We start from the raw sequence: 19,972 nt of genomic DNA, 5'->3' as shown, positions 1-19,972 counted from the left end.
TCATAGACAATATCAGTGCAGGGGAACAGGCAAACGCATGACTTCGACTTGAAGCAGCTGAAGAAAAATATCATGAAACCTGTTGTGCCCTCAGTGAAACAAAACCTGTGAAACTGAACATCTCTAGCATAGAGAGAGCAGCCATATGCGAACTAAATGAAGATACTGTGGTCTTCCTGGCTGAAAAAGATGAAGCAAATGTAGACCTGTCTCACCTGGATTATTTTACAAAGATGTGGGGCTTCTAGAAGTCATAGCATACCAGAAGATCAACACTTATCGTACCAAGGGAGTGAAGAAAAAGACTTAAATAATCTGGATTGTAGGTGAAATTATTAAGAAGCTATGACAGAGAGCTCTGATTTCACAAACAACTTATCAACTTCCGAAGGTTCATAAAGATGGGGTGCATTTATGCCCATAGTTAGCAACATTGGTGCCCCATCGTACCAACCAAAAACCCAAAGGATATAGTTAGCCCTCACGTCTGAAGATGCTCATGTCATATTCGTTACTCAGTGAATTTTGTTGGATGCCTTAAGAACTTCAAGCTTAAAGATACAGGCATGCTTGTGGGCTTTAACGTTGCGTCTTTTTTTTCACCAGAGTGCTAGTAAATGAATCTTTTTAACTTGTTGGTCAGAAGTTTGAAATGGAGACAACAACCATATTAGGTATGTCTTGATTTGAACATGCTCTCCTTTCAATGATGGTTGCTACATGCAGCTAGAAAGAGTAGCCATGGTGCATCCACATGCACCACTTGGTGCAGTCATGTATGTGGAACATTTTGGGGAGGAAGCCATGGAATTAGCCCAGCGAAAACCAACATGTTTTTCCAGATATATCGATGGCACCATCATATGGCCACATGGAAGAGACAAGCTGAATGGTTTCCTCATACATCTTAATTTCATACACCAGTGCATCAGTTTTACCATGGAAGCTGAAGTGCTTGGAGTGCTTCCCTTTATGGATGTCCTGATGAAGAGAAGAGTAGATGGCTCATTGGGCCACAGCATGTACCATAAGAAGATTCACACCTATCTATATCTACATGGGGACAGCTGCCACCTTCCAGCTCAGAGGTTCAAGATGTCCAAACATTGGTGCATAGAGCCCACAACCTCTCAAAAAATGAGACATGCACTTGATCATCCGAGGATAGTGTTCCAGAAGAACGGCTGCACGCAATGGATAATTCAGACTGCCATACATCGTACATTGACTGAACAACCAGCAAAATGGAAGAGGGAGCTCAGGATGATGCAGCCATTGCATTTATTTCATTCTGTGGTACCTTGTCTGGAAACATAGGACAAATTCTCCAGAAATACGAAGTGAAGACTGTCTTCTGCCCACCAGCTAAAACACAGGCCCTGCTTGCTGCCATTCTGACATGACATATACAGAGCAGACAGTGCATAGTGTCGGGAGATCATTGCCAAGAATACCAGCAGCATACCAGGCAACAGCAGCCAAACTAGCTGACAGTTCCAGAATATTGCCTATTGCAATAACACTGGGTAGACTACAACCATACTAAGATCCCAACACAGATGTCTAACTTCAGAGGGAGTGTGTCATTACATAATCTATTGAGAGTCTAGTAAGTGAACCGCTGATCAAAGGTGATAGTGGCTACACCCATAGTGGGAGCTGGCAATCTGCATTTAGTTCGATTAAGAGAAGGAAGGAGATATATCCACTGACTGACTTTGGAGACGAGCAGAGCAACAGCAGAGATGCTGCCAGCACAAGTCTATGGGCACAAGCTGCAGACAGAATGATGTTTTAATGGGAGGATGGGAGTAAATGTTGGATGTCAAAGCACTACGCTAGCTCCTAAGGAGTCAGTTTGTCATTGCACCTGATGATGGCAACTTGGTCGCTTGCCAAAATATTGTGCCCGTTGCACACTGACATCTGGCCGCTCACCAGTGAACTATTTTGTTGCATGTGCTATTTGATTATCAGATATGCCTGGATCTACCTACTCCCTGAGAGATGGAATACTGTTATTTCTTTTTACGTATCTCACATCAGTTATAAAAATTCCTCATCTGCTCTCCGTTAATTACTGTTCCTCATACTGTATCCAACAAACCATTTTTGCTTACCTTATTGGCACCAAAAGCTACTTCTGTTAAGTAAACTCTTTTGCCAACTTGTTTTTAGACCTTTCTGTATTCTGTGCTGGATTTTCTTTTTAATCTACATATATTTTTGTTTAGTACACTGCCTCTACCCTCATCATACTTTCCAGTTTTGGAACCAACGTTCTTGTCTCCTCTTCCCCTCTTGATAAATTCTGTACAAACTGTCTCCACTTAAAATTTATTGTTATCCCAGTTTCCACCCACTCCCCAGACTTTTCTATTAGAAAAGCCTGTAGTTCTGCAGCCTGTGTTGAAACATTCCTGTATTTTCAGTGTTTATGAGTTTCTTGTATTTCTCCCAACCTAGCATTTTGCGGTTGTATTTTTACATTGCACACTTCTGTATTCTCTTGGCCCCAAATGTAAGTGAAGTTCTTAAGTACCAGCCTTTTTATAATGAACATAATTGATAGCAGCACAGTGAATGCATGCAGTTCTAACTCATTTTAGCACTTGTTAGCATCTACCATTTCATTGATCACAGATTTTATTTTTTATTTATTTATTTTTTTTTTTTTTGTTATTTTGTGTCACTTCTGTTGTTTGTCAGTGGATGACACCATCTGAGGCAGTGGAATTTTGTTTGTTAATTCTTCTTCTTTTATTTCTTGTTGTACACATTTATTGTCAAATAAAGTTTCTTCTCTTGAAATATTTATAAATGTGTTGCCTGATGAGTTTATTCATTTGTCTATATAATTCAGGGATGTCGGGGTTCCCTGCCTGACTTAGAATAAAGATGTTATGTCTAGATGTACTTTGTGTTTTTAGGGTACTCTATGGACACCATCCAAAATGGTTGCAAGGCTAGGGGAAGAAATTAATAACCCTGATTCTGTATATTACTGGGCAGCCAAAAACAAGATTCCAGTATTTAGCCCAGCTCTAACTGATGGAAGCCTTGGTGATATGATGTATTTCCATTCGTATAAGAATCCTGGACTTGTCTTGGATATCATTCAAGGTACCATTACACAAATGAGGAAGTTAAGCATGACTGCATTGAATTACAATATTGGCATGTAGAAGACTTTCCTCCTCTCAGCTCATGATGTCTGGATTTTTCTATTTTCTGTCATCCTGGCTAGTATCCCACCCGTAAACAGACCTCATGTTTGTATGGAATATGTTCATAATATTACTTGAGATGACAAAACTATGTGATGCGCACTTGGTAAAAATTAAATTTTTTATCTGAGTTACAATTGGGAAATCTGTTGAACCGACAACATTTGGGGCAGGGCTGAAGTAGAAAAGAGTAAATACTCTCACTCTAGCTTTTGAAACTATGTACAAAATTCATTAATCAGGAAAATAGTGAATCTATAACTTAGTATGTTTGTTTTCAGTTTAATTTCTAACTTTATTTTATGTATCTCAAAGACTCCACCATTTTTAAATATGAAATGCTACTTACAGATTTTGTTGTGTAACTGTCACAGAATAAATGCTTGTATTTTTAGCAAACTAAGCCTTTAACTGATGAGTTATAAGAAAACAATGCCTTATCTATTATACTCTTCTTATTACCTTAGTATGAGGTTAGAATATGGGACTAAAGAAGCAATATACAGTGTAAAACAACATTTCCATGTTCATACAAACCTATTTTTCAAATTTTATTTCCCCCTCAAAAACATACATTTTAATATTAGCCTGTCTTTTTGCTTGATGCAGATCTTCGCCGGCTGAACACAATGGCAGTTAAGGCTGCTAACACTGGAATGATCATAATAGGAGGTGGTGTTATTAAACATCACATCTGTAATGCTAATTTGATGGTAAGTCATATAAAGTGCATCAAAGTAGATTGTGTGACAAGGAATGAGAGAATCCATTTACTAATAGTTAAAATAAAAATTGTCAACTTCATTACATTATTGTTGGCTTACTGTGTACAGTATGTTTGCATTAGGCAGTCACAAATTGGAAGGCAAGTAAAAAAGAACACCATGTGTAAAGTAATTCTTTATGCTGAAAAATGTGGTAACAGGAGGACAGGATAAGAGTTCATTGGAGCTGAGTGTGACATTTGCTTATGGAAGAAACAGAATTGGCAGTATTTATAACTAGTATTACTAGAAAAAAATTCACTGGCTCCCACAAAGGAAAAAATCCTGACATTGAAGTAAAAGTTTCGTAATTCATCCATGAAAGGAGAAAGAATGGGGAACCTGTAACTAGTGACATCATAAGAAACAAAATAAAAGAGGTGGATACTGTTCTTAATATACTGACACACGAGATTAAAGCTAGCCTAGAAAATGTTGATCCCTCTACGACACTGTACAACAGTATGCCAAAAGCTTCCTTAGAATATTGAGAAAAAATGTTAAGAAATTCAGTGGTATGTCATCACATTTTGACAAGAGAAGAATTTTTTGATGGGCCAATTAGGCAACACTGATGAGATGCCAGTTTGGTTCAATATGTCACATAATTACACAGTTGATGAGAAGGGAACAAAGGAAGTTACCATCAAAACATCAGAATGAAAAAACAGTGCATAACTATAATGCTGGGAATCACAGCATATGGGAACACACTTCCACCTTTCTTAAACTTCAAACAGAAAAGAAGCCCCGCAACCCCTAAAAATGAAAAGTTCTTCCCAGATGACATCATTGTTGGAAATGAAGAGAAGGGATTAATGACAAACTTTAATGCTTGACTGGCTCCGAAACATGTGGAAATTCTGTCGTGATGGGGTTTCCAAACTTACTATCAATGCATTGTCAATGAATTTCACAGTCATCTGATTGATGACATAAAAAAGAAGATCCACAGACTAGGCAGTGACCATGTTATTATTCCTGTAGGAATGACTTTTGTTACGACTCTTGAACATTAGTATAAATAAACCTTTCAGAGGTTACATTTAGGAACAGTATGAAAAATGGTTTCATGAACCAAACTGTGATATTACTCCAACAGGAAATATAACTGTGCTGCTCGTCACATTATTGCAGACTGGATTTCAGCCTGTCTGGAAAAGCATAAATAGACCAATGATTGTAAAATCATTCAATAAATGCTGTATTTCAAATACTCTGGAGGCAGTGAAGATGATGTGTTATGGAGCACACAGAAGATGATGGGGAAAGAGGAAACAAATCTGTTTATGATGTAGACTCCTCTGAGCTTACCAGTAATGATGACATTGTGAATAATGATGAGTAATGCTTGTAATTTATGGTATGTTTGTTTGCATGTCATGTAGGTAATCAAGTTAGGCATTCTTTTTGAATAATGATTGTGTCATTTAACAATGGTTCACTTAAAATTGCTCTTGCTTTGATAGTTTATGTGTACATCAATTGTTGTGTAAAATAAATTTAGCCTTCCAGTGACGCACCAACAAACTGCTTTTTATGATTTTAATGTTTAAAATTGGCATGCACATCACATTTGATGGTGCATTAGATTCGCATAAATACGGAGTGTTAAAATTGAAAGAAAGAAGTGGGAAATAACTGTGGACTGATTGCTCAGATTCAGATTCCAAAATACAAATAATGAGTTGCAGGCAATTGAAAAGACAATTACGGGTAGTAAAAGTCAAAGGAACAAAACTGTACAACTGTAGCAAGGAGTGAAATATACAGGTACTGGATGGTGGAAATGGCACCCTTCCTGGCTCAGAAGAGGCAAGGCTGCGCATTAGGAGTGCATAGTAACCAGTGGCAGTCACCTGATATTCAAATTCCAGGGTACTACAGTACGAGGTGCATTCAAGTTCTAAGGCCTCCGATTTTTTTTCTCCGGACTGGAAAGAGATAGAAACATGCACATTGTTTTAAAATGAGGCCGCGTTCATTGTAATACGTCCGAGAGATGGCAGCACCGTACAGCAGATGGAATTTTACCGCCAGCGGCAAGAATGAGAACTGTTTTAAATACTTAAAATGGCGACGTTTTCCTTACTTGAACAGTGTGCAATCATACTTTTTCTGAATTTGCGTGGTGTGAAATCAATTGAAATTCATCGACAGTTGAAGGAGACATGTGATGATGGAGTTATGGATGTGTCGAAAGTGCATTCGTGGGTGCGACAGTTTAATGAAGGCAGAACATCGTGTGACAACAAACTGAAACAACCTCGGGCTCGCGCAAGCCGGTCTGACGACATGATCGAGAAAGTGGAGAGAATTGTTTTGGGGGATCGCCGAATGACTGTTGAACAGATCGCCTCCAGAGTTGGCATTTCTGTGGGTTCTGTGCACACAATCCTGCATGACGACCTGAAAATGCGAAAAGTGTCATCCAGGTGGGTGCCAAGAATGCTGACGGACGACCACATGGCATGCCCGTGTGGCATGTTGCCAAGCAATGTTGACACGCAACGACAGCATGAATGGGACTTTCTTTTCGTCGGTTGTGACAATGGATGAGACGTGGATGCCATTTTTCAATCCAGAAACAAAGCGCCAGTCAGCTCAATGGAAGCACACAGATTCACCGCCACCAAAAAAATTTCGGGTAACCGCCAGTGCTGAAAAAATGATGGTGTCCATGTTTTGGGACAGCAAGGGCGTAATCCTTACCCATTGTGTTCCAGAGGGCACTACGGTAACAGGTGCATCCTACGAAAATGTTTTGAAGAACAAATTCCTTCCTGCACTGCAACAAAAACGTCCGGGAAGGGCTGCGCGTGTGCTGTTTCACCAAGACAACGCACCCGCACATCGAGCTAACGTTAAGCAACAGTTTCTTCGTGATAACAACTTTGAAGTGATTGCTCATGCTCCCTACTCACCTGACCTGGCACCTAGTGACTTTTGGCTTTTTCCAACAATGAAAGACACTCTCCGTGGCCGCACATTCACCAGCCGTGCTGCTATTGCCTCAGCGATTTTCCAGTGGTCAAAACAGACTCCTAAAGAAGCCTTCGCCGCTGCCATGGAATCATGGCATCAGCGTTGTGAAAAATGTGTACGTCTGCAGGGCGATTACGTCGAGAAGTAACGCCAGTTTCATCGATTTCAGGTGAGTAGTTAATTAGAAAAAAAATCGGAGGCCTTAGAACTTGAATGCACCTCGTAGTAATCATGACACAAACAAACCAAAGACTGGAAATAAATTGGAAGATGTACAAGAAAACAAAAAAGGAAAAATAGATAGGTAAAAGGGAAGCCAGTAAATAGTAAGGTATAATAGTAATAGAGGTAAGGTAATTTTAAAGTGGGAGAAATCCATTGATAAACTGCTCAGATAAAAAAGTTTTGCAGCACTTGCATATCTTCAAATTTGTCTGGGCTTAGGTTCAGGGTGAACAGGAAATGACAGAATAAGCCATCAATATAAGTAAATGACTAACCTGTCACCCAATCCCAGTTTCAGATTGTCTATCAAAAGGCTTCCAGGTGCAATGAAAATTTGGTTTTTAAGTATTCCAAATAATTATTGACCAAATTTATAAATTTAAAATGCTATTAATTTAATCATTTTTCTAGTTGTTGAGCTGTGAGGCAGGGGGTTACACAGCAGGGGTATTAAAGCTAAAAACAGTGTATGTCTTGAGGCAGCATGGTTCACAGCATGCAAATTATCCAGTCTACATTCAAACAGTATTTTAGAGTGAGAGCACTTTATGGGTTTCAACATATTTTACACATAATTTGAAACCTTTTCAAAACTTCTTGCTGACACCTCCTGCCCCCCCCCCCCCAAATCCATCTCCCCTTCCTCGTCTATCTCCTCCCCCCCCACCCCGCACACACACACACCCATACACATACACGCAAAATAATGAAAGAAAAAATTTTATCACTTACTACATTTTCCCAATTAATGTAGTAAAACCTCAGCTTCAGGCATGAAATTTTAATTTATTACTCTTCCATTACTATAATCAAGCTGCTGAAAAACATGTGACAGCCAGGGACTTTGTTGCCAGTATTACTACACAGCTGTTTGTTGGGATTTGTTGCCACTGTTACTACGCAGCTGTTTGTTGTTAAACCGTGTCAATCACTCACTGGTAGACCAAATGCAACCTTGTGTTGTAGGGGTGGCAAACGGTGGCTGTCACCATGGCAATGTTTACGAATTCCAAAGTGCACATTGGCAGTAGAATGTCACCTCTACACAATGTGCTCCACATGCGTGAAGTGTCAGAGATGTTTTTCCGGCAGCCTCACTATAACTCTGTTCACACTTTCGCAGACAATATCCACACATGATTTTGCCTTCAAAATTATGTAACTGAATGTCACATAGTTCATGAGCTAAGTCATAAACATTCAGATGTGTGTAAAACTACAGTAGCTTTCCTTAAAACAGGGCTCAAATTACCCAAACTACACTTGTCTAGTGTTTGTTAATGAGAACACTTGGGAACTTCCAACAAACCTAAAACTTGATTTCAAGCATTTTGTAAACTTATCCTCGCATACAGCATCACAAAATAATGAAAGGTAAACAGTTTATAACTTATTAAATGTTCATTGTTCATGTGGTAAAACTTCAGCATCAAGTGTGACATTTTAGTTTTTTACCAGTTTTGGTTTTGATTTTTTTCATTAGTTTGTGGATGCATAATCTGAAACTAATAAAACCAACATAATTATGGTTTTTTATCTTCATCCATAAAGATTTTACACGCTTAACATCAAATATTTAATACATTAACCTATTTGTTAAGTAATCAGATGTGTGAAGAGATGTTACACATAGGATATCTATTCTTTAAGGAATCGCTGGTAGGAGGTTACTGATACATGAAACAAAAAATAACTTTACCATGAAATAAAAACAAAATAATAACCAAAGTAAAATCAGATTGTTTGGAAGTGCACATCTTTGAAATCAAAATTTGCTGCTTTTTAACATTTGATACTGCGTTAGTCTGCCTCATGTTTTGTAACAGGTTTGAATCATTCTTGTGATGTCCACAAAGTGGTCAAGATTGTGCTGCTTAAGCCTGTCCCACTCTTTGATAGACCCTCCAGATGTCATCCAGTGTTCCATTGATCGATGCAGCAATACACTGCAAGTGTCAACTACTCATAAGCATTATCAGTCAGTGTTCATTATTAAAACATCCACTACCCTTGGACAGTTATTTCTTGATTGAAGTCTTTACACTACCAAGTTTCAGGGACTCAGCCCCATCTTCAAGTGTGTCTATAAATAATACATCGAAGCACCCATCTCAAAGGTAACTTAAAAGGCAATACATCTGCTGTATGTGGCTCATCTGAATACAAACATAACTGTACAACTGTAGCAAATGTTTCACTTGTGAACATTACATGTAACAATTGTGGCTATCTTAGCAGCAAAAATGTATTCTGACTCAGATTATACTGTATGCACCTGGAATAATGATGGGAGGCATCTGACATATTTACATGATGCTGGCCCAAAATATGACTAACACATTTCCCTACAGACCCCCTTGGGGCCACTTGCCTGAAAAGTGTGTATTGGTATCTGGCTACCTCCACACTTTTCTGCAACAATCATCAGGAGTCATACAGACCATGCACCCACTGGTGAAGAGAATCGGTTGCCATTGATGTATGTTCCATTGTGGGTGTTCCCTTGCCATCCTTATTTATGCACCACAATGCTTGCGGAATTGTACTGCTGCCCTCCCAGTTGCTTTCCAAAAGTCAGCACCTAGTTTTGTTGCATATTCTCCAGGGACCTACAAGTCCAAATTTATTGATAGTAGTTTTCAGCTGGGGATGTTGGCCATGGCTGATCACTATGAGATAGGTCTTCAATTTTTATGTCTCATGATAAGTTGGATGGTAAAATGACATGGCTGTGGCGTGCATCAATTCACTGTTGACAACATGTTAACCATAAAGTGATATGCACTCAAAGCCCAAGTTTGAAAAGACCATTTGTGGCTCACAAGCTGGACAGTGAACACAAGCCACATACACCAAAATGTGTTTACGACACAGATATACTTTTTACATAGTCAGATAAAAGTGTGTATTAGAGACCATCTGATTTATATGGAATTAGTGTGTACTGTTAGTGCAACAGTGAGATTTGGATCTTTACTGCACAATCAATTCCAACCCACAGAGCCAGGCACAGAAAGATTAATACCACTAAACGGACAATATAAAAAGAAAGAATTTCAGAGTCATTGTCAGAACAACTGAGATGGATATGGGTGGATTATCAGATAAACAAATGAAGTATATGCCATGGCAATTTTTTACTGGCTACTTAGTGGTGAGATACAGTCTAACAGAAAATGTGTAGACAAAACCAGCAAACAGGTAGGGCTGAGCTTACATGGATTAAATTTTCAGAACATTAAAAACACTAAAAGTGTTTTTTCTCCAGCAAGTGGACCAATTACTGCTTCTGTTAAGATCAGTTTTCGTGAGGTGACTGAATTGCAAAATATGGAAAAGGTCAATAGCTTGTATTTTTTAAGCAAATGAAACTGTGCTGTTGGTATAAAGCAACACCAACAATAATAATAATAATAACAATAACAAAGAACTGGAAGTCGGATGCAACAACATATGTATTTCTTGAGAAAACGTGCCACTGTTCAATGTAGCTAGGTGATGAACATACTGTTAATTAGTTTGGCACGGAGAAAGTACAGGGTGTTTCAAAAAGGACTTCACAACTTAGAAAACACATATAAATTAATTCATAGTACAAACAGAGGTGATTGTAGTGTCAATTTGTAGGGAAACATCAAGTTTTGTCCCGCATAGTTTGCTAGTGCTGAATCGCACCGTAAGGAGCACTAGTGCCATTGCATTAAAGATGGCTGCCTTCACTGGACCCAAGTGTGCTAGCTGTGTGTTTTGGTTTGAAGAATCGAAGTCGGCGACAGCAATTCAGCATAATTTCTGTATCAAGTATGCTGAAGATCCTCCTAGTAGGCCTACAGTTTATGAGTGGTATAAATGTTTTGTAGAAACAGGGTGTTCGGTAAGACATGGAAAATTATCAGGTCGTCCAAGTGCATCTGATGACCTTGTTGAGCGAGTGAGACAACGTTTTGTCAACCGCCCTACGAAATCAAACCAGTGTGTACCTCGCCTGCAAATCCCACATATGACTGTTTGGCCTCTGTTGAGAAAGTGTTTGCATTTGAAACCGTACAGATTGATGATTACACAAGCAATAAAAGACACTGATAAAATTGCTTGCAAGAACTTCTGTGTGGATATGTTAAATCGATTACATGAAGATGAAAATTTCTTGGACAAAATTATCTTTTCTGATGAGTCGACTTTTCGCACGTAACTGTAGGATTTGGGGCAGTGAAAATTGACATAACAAATTGCAGCATGTTCATGATACTCCTAAACAGAACATTTTTTGAGCATTGAGCAAGAAAAAAAGTGTACGGCCCCCTTTTTTTTTGTGAGAGAACCATCAACAGGACAGTGCATCTGGATATGTTAAAACAATTTTTGATAGCACAGATTGATGATGATGATCAAGAACGAAATATTTACTTCATGCTAGACGGTGCACCACCCCACTACCTGACTGACATTCAGGATTTTTTGCATTTCAGTCAACAGATTAGCCATGATGCACCAATTGCATGGCCCTCACGTTCCCCAGAGCTGACACACCTTTTTTTTTTTTTTTTTTTTATGGGAATTCAGCAAGGATATAGTGCTTGTACCTCCTGTGCCAGCTTCTCTATCTGAACTAAGAGCAATAATTTATGTCACCACTGAGCAAGTTAAAACCCCAATGCTACAGCAAGTTTGGAAAGAAATTGACTTCTGATGGGATGTCTGTAGGATAACCAACGGAAGCCACTTACATCTTTAGTTTAAGGTTTAAAAAAAAAAAAAAAAAAAAAAAAAAAACTTGATGTGTTTCCCTACAAAATAACACTAAACCCAGCTCTATATCTTCTTCCAATAAATTTGTATGAAGTTGTAAAGTTCTTTCTAAAACACCCTGTATGCATATCTGATTGATTTCGTGGCATAATCTTGGTGTAGAGTAGTGAAAATGAGTTTGACTGGTGTCCATATTTTCACATTTCGCCATAGTGGCCTTCATAGCAACTAATAATGTGCTCTTTATGATTATTATCTTCTGCCTGGATGAATCATATCGCTGAAGAGCAAATCTCATTTATCAGTTGGCATCAGTGCAAACTGTGAAGTAACAATGAGCCAGATCAGTGTATCAAAGTTGTTAGGATTCTAGTGTATTGGCTGTTACAGATGTAATTTTGGGCAGTTATTTATGCATAATAATTAAAAGGATTATGTGTATCAAGTAAAATTCACCTTCATTTTCAGAGGAATGGAGCAGATTACGCTGTTTTCATCAATACTGCATCTGAATTTGATGGTAGTGACAGTGGTGCCAGACCTGATGAAGCAATTTCATGGGGAAAGATACGAAAGGATGCATCTCCTGTCAAGGTTTGTAAAGAAATTCTATCATACAGGAGAATTTTCTTTATTTTAGTATATTTTATTGTATTTGTCATAACCCCACAGAATATATACAGCTACTAGCAAGTTTTAATGACCCGTAGTAACTCAGTCTAATTGTGCTGGTACCAACATGGTTGTCAGGTTTTCTGGGTATCCAAGGAAAATAACAATGGAACGACATTGTACTATACTATATTCCTAGTACAGTTGGGTGCATCCTGGAGTCAGTGAACAAACCACAATCCAATCAGAAGGGTCATTGTAGTTAGTCAGTAGTGGAACAGAGTCCAAAAATCATTAGAGAGGAGGGTAGGGAGAGACACTAAGCTTTGCTGAAAGCTGAGACTAGAGAGGACGAACACCTCTTGAGGAGGTTTCCCACATGGGGGACTTAAAGTACATGAGGTACATTTACATTTTTCTGGATTGTCAAAAGGGGCTGACAAATAGTTACACGGGTCATTAAACTTGAATGATGATACAGGCCTTTGCAGAGGCATTGATACATTGCGGGGTGGTGTAGCTGAAGTGGGCGGCTTAGACTAGTTACAGGATGGTAGGCAGTTGGGTTGCAGAGGAATGGTGGTGCATCCCACAACAATCATTTAGCTTGAGAGACGTGTACAATTGTCCAACTTTAATTCCATAAGCAACCATTTTGCACAGTGACTGTAGATTAATTAAAGAAGGATAGGAACACAGTAACTGATTGCAATGCCTTATTTTAGTTAAGAAATTTACATCAGTAGAGGATGTTGGTATATTTTTATTAAATGTATGCAGTTAATTAATTTTGTTTCAGTATTTTGCTATTATGTTAACAGGTTTCCATATATTGATTTGTATGAACTTTTTAATCTTTCTTTTGTATTAATTATGTAGTGCATCATTTAACCACTGTAGCAACTACACTAGATTTTAGCTTTTGATGATTTTCAAATTGGTGTCCAATTATACGAGTGCTATCCACAAAGTACATTACATTTTGGAATTAAAAATGAATAAAGTATTGGAAATTTTTTTTATTATATACAGATGAAAGCCACACTTAAATACTACTTTTCTACATAGTAGCCCATTTAAATTAAGGCACTTATCGTAGCGATGGACGAGCTTGGAAATTCCTTCGTCGTAAAATTCGGCCGCCTGCGCCTTCAACCACGTGGTTACCTCTTCTTGAAGCTGTGCGTCGTCGTCAAAACGCTGCATAGCCAACCACTTCTTCATTGCTGGGAATAAGTGGAAGTCGCTCGGTGCCAGCTCGGGGCTGTACAGCGGATGAGGAAACAACTCCCACTTAAAAGATTCGAGAGCTTCACGAGTGGCATTTGCCATGTGGGCCTGGGTGTTGTCGTGAATCAGTAAGATCTTTGAGCCCAACTTTCCCCTGAACTTGTTTTGTATTGCTCTTCTGAGGTCGTGCAGAGTTTGGCAATGCCTTTGAGAGTTTATTGTAGTGCCTCTTTCCAGGAAATCCACAAAAATCACACCTTTTCTGTCCCAAAAGAGGTAACTACGTGGTTGAAGGCGCAGGCGGCCGAATTTTACGACGAAGGAATTTCCAAGCTCGTTCATCGATACGATAAGTGCCTTAATTTAAATGGCAACTATGTAGAAAAGTAGTATTTAAGTGTGGCTTTCATCTGTATATAATTTTAAAAAATTCCAATACTTTATTTATTTTTAATTCCAAAACATAATGTACTTTGTGGATAGCCCTCGTATTTCATCAAGATAATCTTTAAAAACAAATTTCAATTTATTATTTCTAATGTAATATGACACTTCTGTATAGGACAATTGCCTGGCCCTATTAATGATATTTTGTATAAGATTTGGTGGATCATTTCACCACTCATATACACTGATCAGCCAGAACATTATGACCACCAACCTAATTTCGGTGTAAACCCATCCAGGCTATAGCAGGATCCCTGGTGAGGAATGACTGCTAGGAGGCGGACACACACACATATGGTGCATGTAGTATTAGTGGTTGTGCTATCCTTGTGTAACATGGGGAAGGTACGCAATCTATCTGAGTTTGGCTGAGGGCAGGCTGTGATGGCCCGAAGGCTCAGCACAAGCATTTCGCAAACTGCATAACTTGTCGGGTACTCAAGGAGTGCTGTGGTGAGTGTCTTCAACACGTGATGAAACCACGTCTAGATGTCATGTGGTTGGGCAGCCACCCCTCTTTACAGATGTCAGACGTCATAGGCTGAAGAGGCTGGCAAAACAGGACAGGCAGCGAACTGTGTTGGAGTGAACATCAGACTTTAATGCTGGGCAGAGTGCAAGTGCGTCTGAGCACACAGTGCACCAAACACTCTTAATCATGGGCCTCCGCAGCTGACGACACATGCATGTACCAATGTTAACACCATAACATTGGCAACTGCTACTGAAATGGGCACTGGGCATTGGTGCAGTGGCTGAGTGTTGCATGCTCTGATGAATCCCAATACCTTCTTCTTTATGTCAATGGGAGGGCGCAACTCTGTCATCATCCAGGGGTACAGCTCCTTGACACCTGTACTGCAGGATGGAGCTAAGCTGGTGGTGGCTCCTTTATGCTCTGGAGAACATTCATGTTGGCATCATGAGAACCGAGGAGTGTCATATGCTAGTTGCAGACCACTTGCACCCATTCATGACAATCATGTTTCCTGACGGCAGTGGAATTTTTCAACAAGATAATGCACCATTTCACTGGGCCAGGAGTGTGACGGAGTGGTTCGAGAAACATGGTGGTAAGTTCTGATTAATGTACTGGCACTCCAACTCGTCAGATCTGAACCCAATCAAATGTGTAATCAGAGCTCATCACACCCCTCCCGAGAATTTACAGAAATTAGTTGATTTGTGTGTGTAGATGCGGTGCCATCTCCCTCCAGTAACCATCCAAGGCCTTACTGCTTCCATACCATGACACATTGCTGCTGTTATCTGTGCAGAGTGTGGCCATGCCGGCTGTTAGGTAGGTGGCCATACTGTTCTGGCTAACCAGTGAATGAACAAACACATAAATCAGAATGTCTTGATGTATTTTAAAGGTGATATGGTAAATATACTTGCCGAATTTATTTATTTAAAAAAAGGGTTTTAAATTGCTATATTGGAATGAAACTAGGTGAGCAATTTTTGTAATATGGAGGCATTACTTGTACTACAATTTTTGTAATGTGGGGGCATTACTTATACCACATGATGCAAACTGAGGCTGCTGTACTTGGTGTAGACAATCACCTCTGTTTCCATCTGCCTATACAGCAGGGAAGTAATGTGGGGACATGAATTGTTATGGGTTTGTTAAATGGTAACTCACTCAAATGGTGTGTTGAGTAGAATGGCTCATTGTTATTGGATAACATGGTGTTTTCATTATTGTTTTATATAAATCTGTTCTGATTCTGTAATTTCCTTGTACTTTAGCAATGATGATGGCTATTCATAGCTATATCTGGATATACGAGAATAATAAAAAACCACTAGGTTTGTGACTGATTGCTGTGTTCCTATCCTTCCTTATGTAAGAATGTATCTTATCTCTGTGTTAATTGTACAACTAATAGGAGCCTAGAGCCTTGGGGAGACAGCAGACAATATTAAACTTAAACACCACTCCAACTTCCCACTACTGCATAGAAGGCAGTATGAGGAACAATCTAGAATCGTGGGACATGTGACCAGCATGTCACTAATCTATCCAGCCATTACTGCCAGTAGATGAATCCTGACATTGTCACTGCCTTCTTATTCAAGTAGCTCCTCATTTGGCTCACAAGGCTGAGTGGAACCTGTTCCAGACTGCTCTGTCTCAGAAAAATCTGAAGACGTACCTGGAATCAAACCCATGTCCTTCCTCACTACAGCAGTGATGCTAACCATTTAAAGGGTGAGGTTTACAAAATGTTTTGTGTATGACTTATGAATTTGTGAAGTTAACAGATTTTGTTTTCTAACATACATATATAGTGTTAGGGGTATAAGTGCAGATATTGTGATCAACGGTGTATCCTCTTTGGTGTCCCCGCTGCAGGTTCGGGGGTAAGAATAGGCCTGCGGTATTCCTGCCTGTCGTAAGAGGTGACTAAAAGGAGTCTCAAACGTTTCGGCCTTCTGTGATGGTCCCCTCTTGGGTTTGACCTCCTTTTTTTTCCAAATTTCTGTTGTTAGTGCGTGCCATTTGGGGAAGGACGCCTTACGTGGTGTTTTTCTATTGGTCCCTCATGCACCACCATCTTGCATGTTACCTATTGTCGTGTGGGGGGGATTACACCCAACATCTTCTGGGTTGTCTCCTTCTCGTCTTGTGCGCAATCCTCTTCTTCGCGCCCACGGCAACTGTGGACCCTTTCCACACCTAAAATCCAGCACGGTAGCCAGTCTGTTGTGGTGGGGTCGTCATGTACCCTCTTGGTGGTGGCCCCCTGACCACGCAGGGATCGCACTACGGATGCCAGAGCTGTTTCCTCCCCATGCATGCCAAGGAGTATGTGCCTGTCTTGTCTGGGGCACGGGGACTCCGGGCAACGGGATATCGGCCAGGTACCCGTTGCTTTGGCTGGGTGGCGCCCTTGGGGAGAGCCCTCGTTCGGAGTAGGTGGCATCTGGGTGGATGTGGCGCAATGAAGCGCAATAAATCACACCAAGCTGGTGGTCGCACGGCCACCAGCATCTCTAAGCGAGGCAGAGTAGACTTTGAAGCTGCGCAATATGACCCTCAGCCGTTCCCCTCGTTGGCTGCGCCATGGGAGGGACGTAGATCTAGTGCCAAACGGGAGCCTTATGTACCACAATACCTTGTCTGCAGCAGGACTGATGGTGACTCCTTTCTTACGACAAAGCCTCTGTTTTTTGTGGAACACCTGGAGTATAAGTTTGGGGAAGTGGCGGGGTTGTCTAAAATGAGGAATGGGTCCATCCTCCTCAAGACGTCCTCCCCAGCCCAGTCACGAGCGTTGCTCTTGTGTGATAAGCTGGGTGACGTCCCTGTTACCGTCACTCCCCACAGTAGCTTAAATATGGTCCAGGGGATTATTTACCATCATGACCTCTTGTTACAATCCGATGACGAGCTGAGAGCCGACTTGGAACGACGTGGTGTACGTTTTGTCCGTCGTGTACATAGAGGCCCCAAGACTAACAGGGTGGCCACCGGTGCCTTTATCTTGGCCTTCGAGGGTGATGTCTTGCCCGAGAAGGTCAAGGTAATGGTTTACCGTTGTGACATCAAGCCATACGTCCCTCCCCCGATGTGGTGCTTCCAGTGCTGGAAGTTTGGGCATATGTCCTCCCGTTGCCCATCCAGCGCTACATGTCGAGATTGCGGATGCCCCTCTCATCCCGATTCTCCATGTGCGCCTCCGCCTGTATGTGTCAACTGTGGGGAGCACCACTCTCCATGCTCGCCGGATTGCCCTGTTCTTCATAAGGAGTGGAAGATAATGGAATTTAAGACCCTGGACCGGCTTACTTATCGAGAGGCAAAACTGAAATTTGAAAGGTTGTATCCTGCTTCCCTTCGCCCATCTTATGCTGCAGCCACGTTATCGTCGCCCTCGCGAGCGACGGTTGTCGCCTCATCTGTGCCACCTTCAGTGGGCCCTCGGGGCCGTGCATCTCTGTCTGCTCCCCTCGTGTCTGGGGGAAAGCCTTCCTCTGTTGCCCCCTTAGCGGTTGGGGGCATACCCTCTTCTGTCGCTCCCCCCACGCTTACTTCGGGGGTGACATCTCCTCCAAAACCGGGGGGCTCGATCCCTCCCCCTCCTCCTCCACCGGCGTTGCCTCTGCTGGTTCCTCTCTCGCGGAAGGGGTCCCTCGGGGCTCTCCCTTCCTCCGTTTCTTCTCCTACCCAGCCGGATGTCAGCCAGTGGCTGAAGGTTCCGCCACCTGCTGGTCGTAGGGCTTCTGCGTCGTCGTCAGCCTCCGATGCTCCTTCAGAGAAGCTCTCCCAGCCCTCTCACCCTAAGGGCCGACGCGAGAAGAAGGAACAGAATGTGTCCAAGAAGAAGGACATTCCGGCTGTTTCAGTACCGCCTGCTGTACATAGTCCTGGCTCCGGGGATGAGGTGGAGATCCTCACCTCTGCCGCGGATCTCGCCCTCACGGGACTCTTGGGGGCCTTTCCTATGGACACAGCTGACTCTCCCCCGGTGGCGGCAGTTGGCTCTGAGGCGCCGTCTGCCTCTTAGTCGCCTTCACGCCCTCCCAGTCCCTTCCTGCTTCCATTCTCCAGTGGAACTGCGGCGGTTATTTCCGCCACCTGCCTGAGCTCCGGATGCTTCTGAGTGTTTCCCCTGTTCTCTGCATTGCTCTGCAGGAAACTTGGTTTCCTGCAATGCGGACCCCCGCCCTTCGCGGTTATCATGGATACTATAAGAACCGTGCTGCCTGTCACCGAGCGTCAGGTGGGGTTTGCCTCTTTGTTCACCACTCTGTCTGTAGCTCACCAGTACCCCTTCAGACGCCTTTAGAGGCAGTCACTGCTAGGGTTGAGCTCTCGCCAGCTATTACTGTTTGCTCTGTTTACATTCGTCCAGATGGGGAGCTCCCCCGCCATGTCTTGGCTGCGCTGCTGGCACAACTCCCGCCACCATTGCTGCTTCTGGGCGATTTCAATGCCCACAACCCTCTGTGGGGTGGGACTGTCTCCGATGACCGCGGTCGGGCCGTGGAGCATTTGTTGGCTCAGCTCGACCTTAGCCTCTTGAACACCGGTGCTCCCACGCATTTCAGTGTGGCCTATGGCTCGTTCTCGGCCATTGATCTCTCTCTTTGCAGCCCCGGACTTGTCCCATCCCTCCACTGGAGGGTGCATCCTGACCTGTGTGGTAGTGACCATTTTCCCATCTATTTGTCACTGCCCCAGTGTCATTCTTCTGGGCGCCTGCCCCGCTGGGCTCTCCACAGGGCTGACTGGCCGGCTTTTACTTCCGCTGCAACCATCGAGTCTCCCCCACAGGGTGACATTGACGAGGTGGTCCGTGTCTTAACCACATCAACTATTTCGGCGGCCGAGGCTGCCATCCCCCGTTCTCGTGGACTCCCTCGGAGGAAGGCTGTACCCTGGTGGTCGCCGGAGATTGCTGAGGCTATTCGCGACCGTAGGCGGGCTCTCCAGCGTCATAGGCGGCACCCATCTCTGGAGACCCTCATCGCCTTTAAGAGGCTCCATGCCTTGGCTCGTCGTCTTATTGCACGGCGTAAGCAGGAGTGCTGGGAGAGGTACGTCTCATCCCTGGGCTCCCGTGTCTCCCCCTCGCTCGTGTGGTCCCGGATCCGGCGGATTTATGGATACCAGACCCCTATGGGTGTCCCTGGGATCTCCCTGTCTGCACGGACGCTGCCGCCATTGCTGAACACCTTGCTGCGCACTTTGCTAAGAGCTCTGCGACTGCAACTTATCCC

The 19,972-nt window shown here is 42.3% G+C and overlaps 1 protein-coding gene across 1 annotated transcript in view; it reads left to right on the top strand.

The window, feature by feature from the left end:
* LOC126259935 (probable deoxyhypusine synthase) overlaps positions 1-19,972 on the top strand; it is a 66,562-nt gene that overhangs the window by 26,924 nt on the left and 19,666 nt on the right. Inside the window, exons 6-8 of the mRNA XM_049957030.1 lie at positions 2,931-3,123; positions 3,837-3,940; positions 12,419-12,544. Coding sequence (XP_049812987.1) covers positions 2,931-3,123; positions 3,837-3,940; positions 12,419-12,544 — 423 coding nt within the window. The remainder of the gene's footprint in view (positions 1-2,930; positions 3,124-3,836; positions 3,941-12,418; positions 12,545-19,972) is intronic.

Source organism: Schistocerca nitens, chromosome 5 (genome assembly GCF_023898315.1).
Source record: "Schistocerca nitens isolate TAMUIC-IGC-003100 chromosome 5, iqSchNite1.1, whole genome shotgun sequence".
NCBI classification, from domain to species: Eukaryota; Metazoa; Arthropoda; class Insecta; order Orthoptera; family Acrididae; genus Schistocerca; species Schistocerca nitens.
This window is presented reverse-complemented; position numbering and strand designations above follow the sequence as displayed.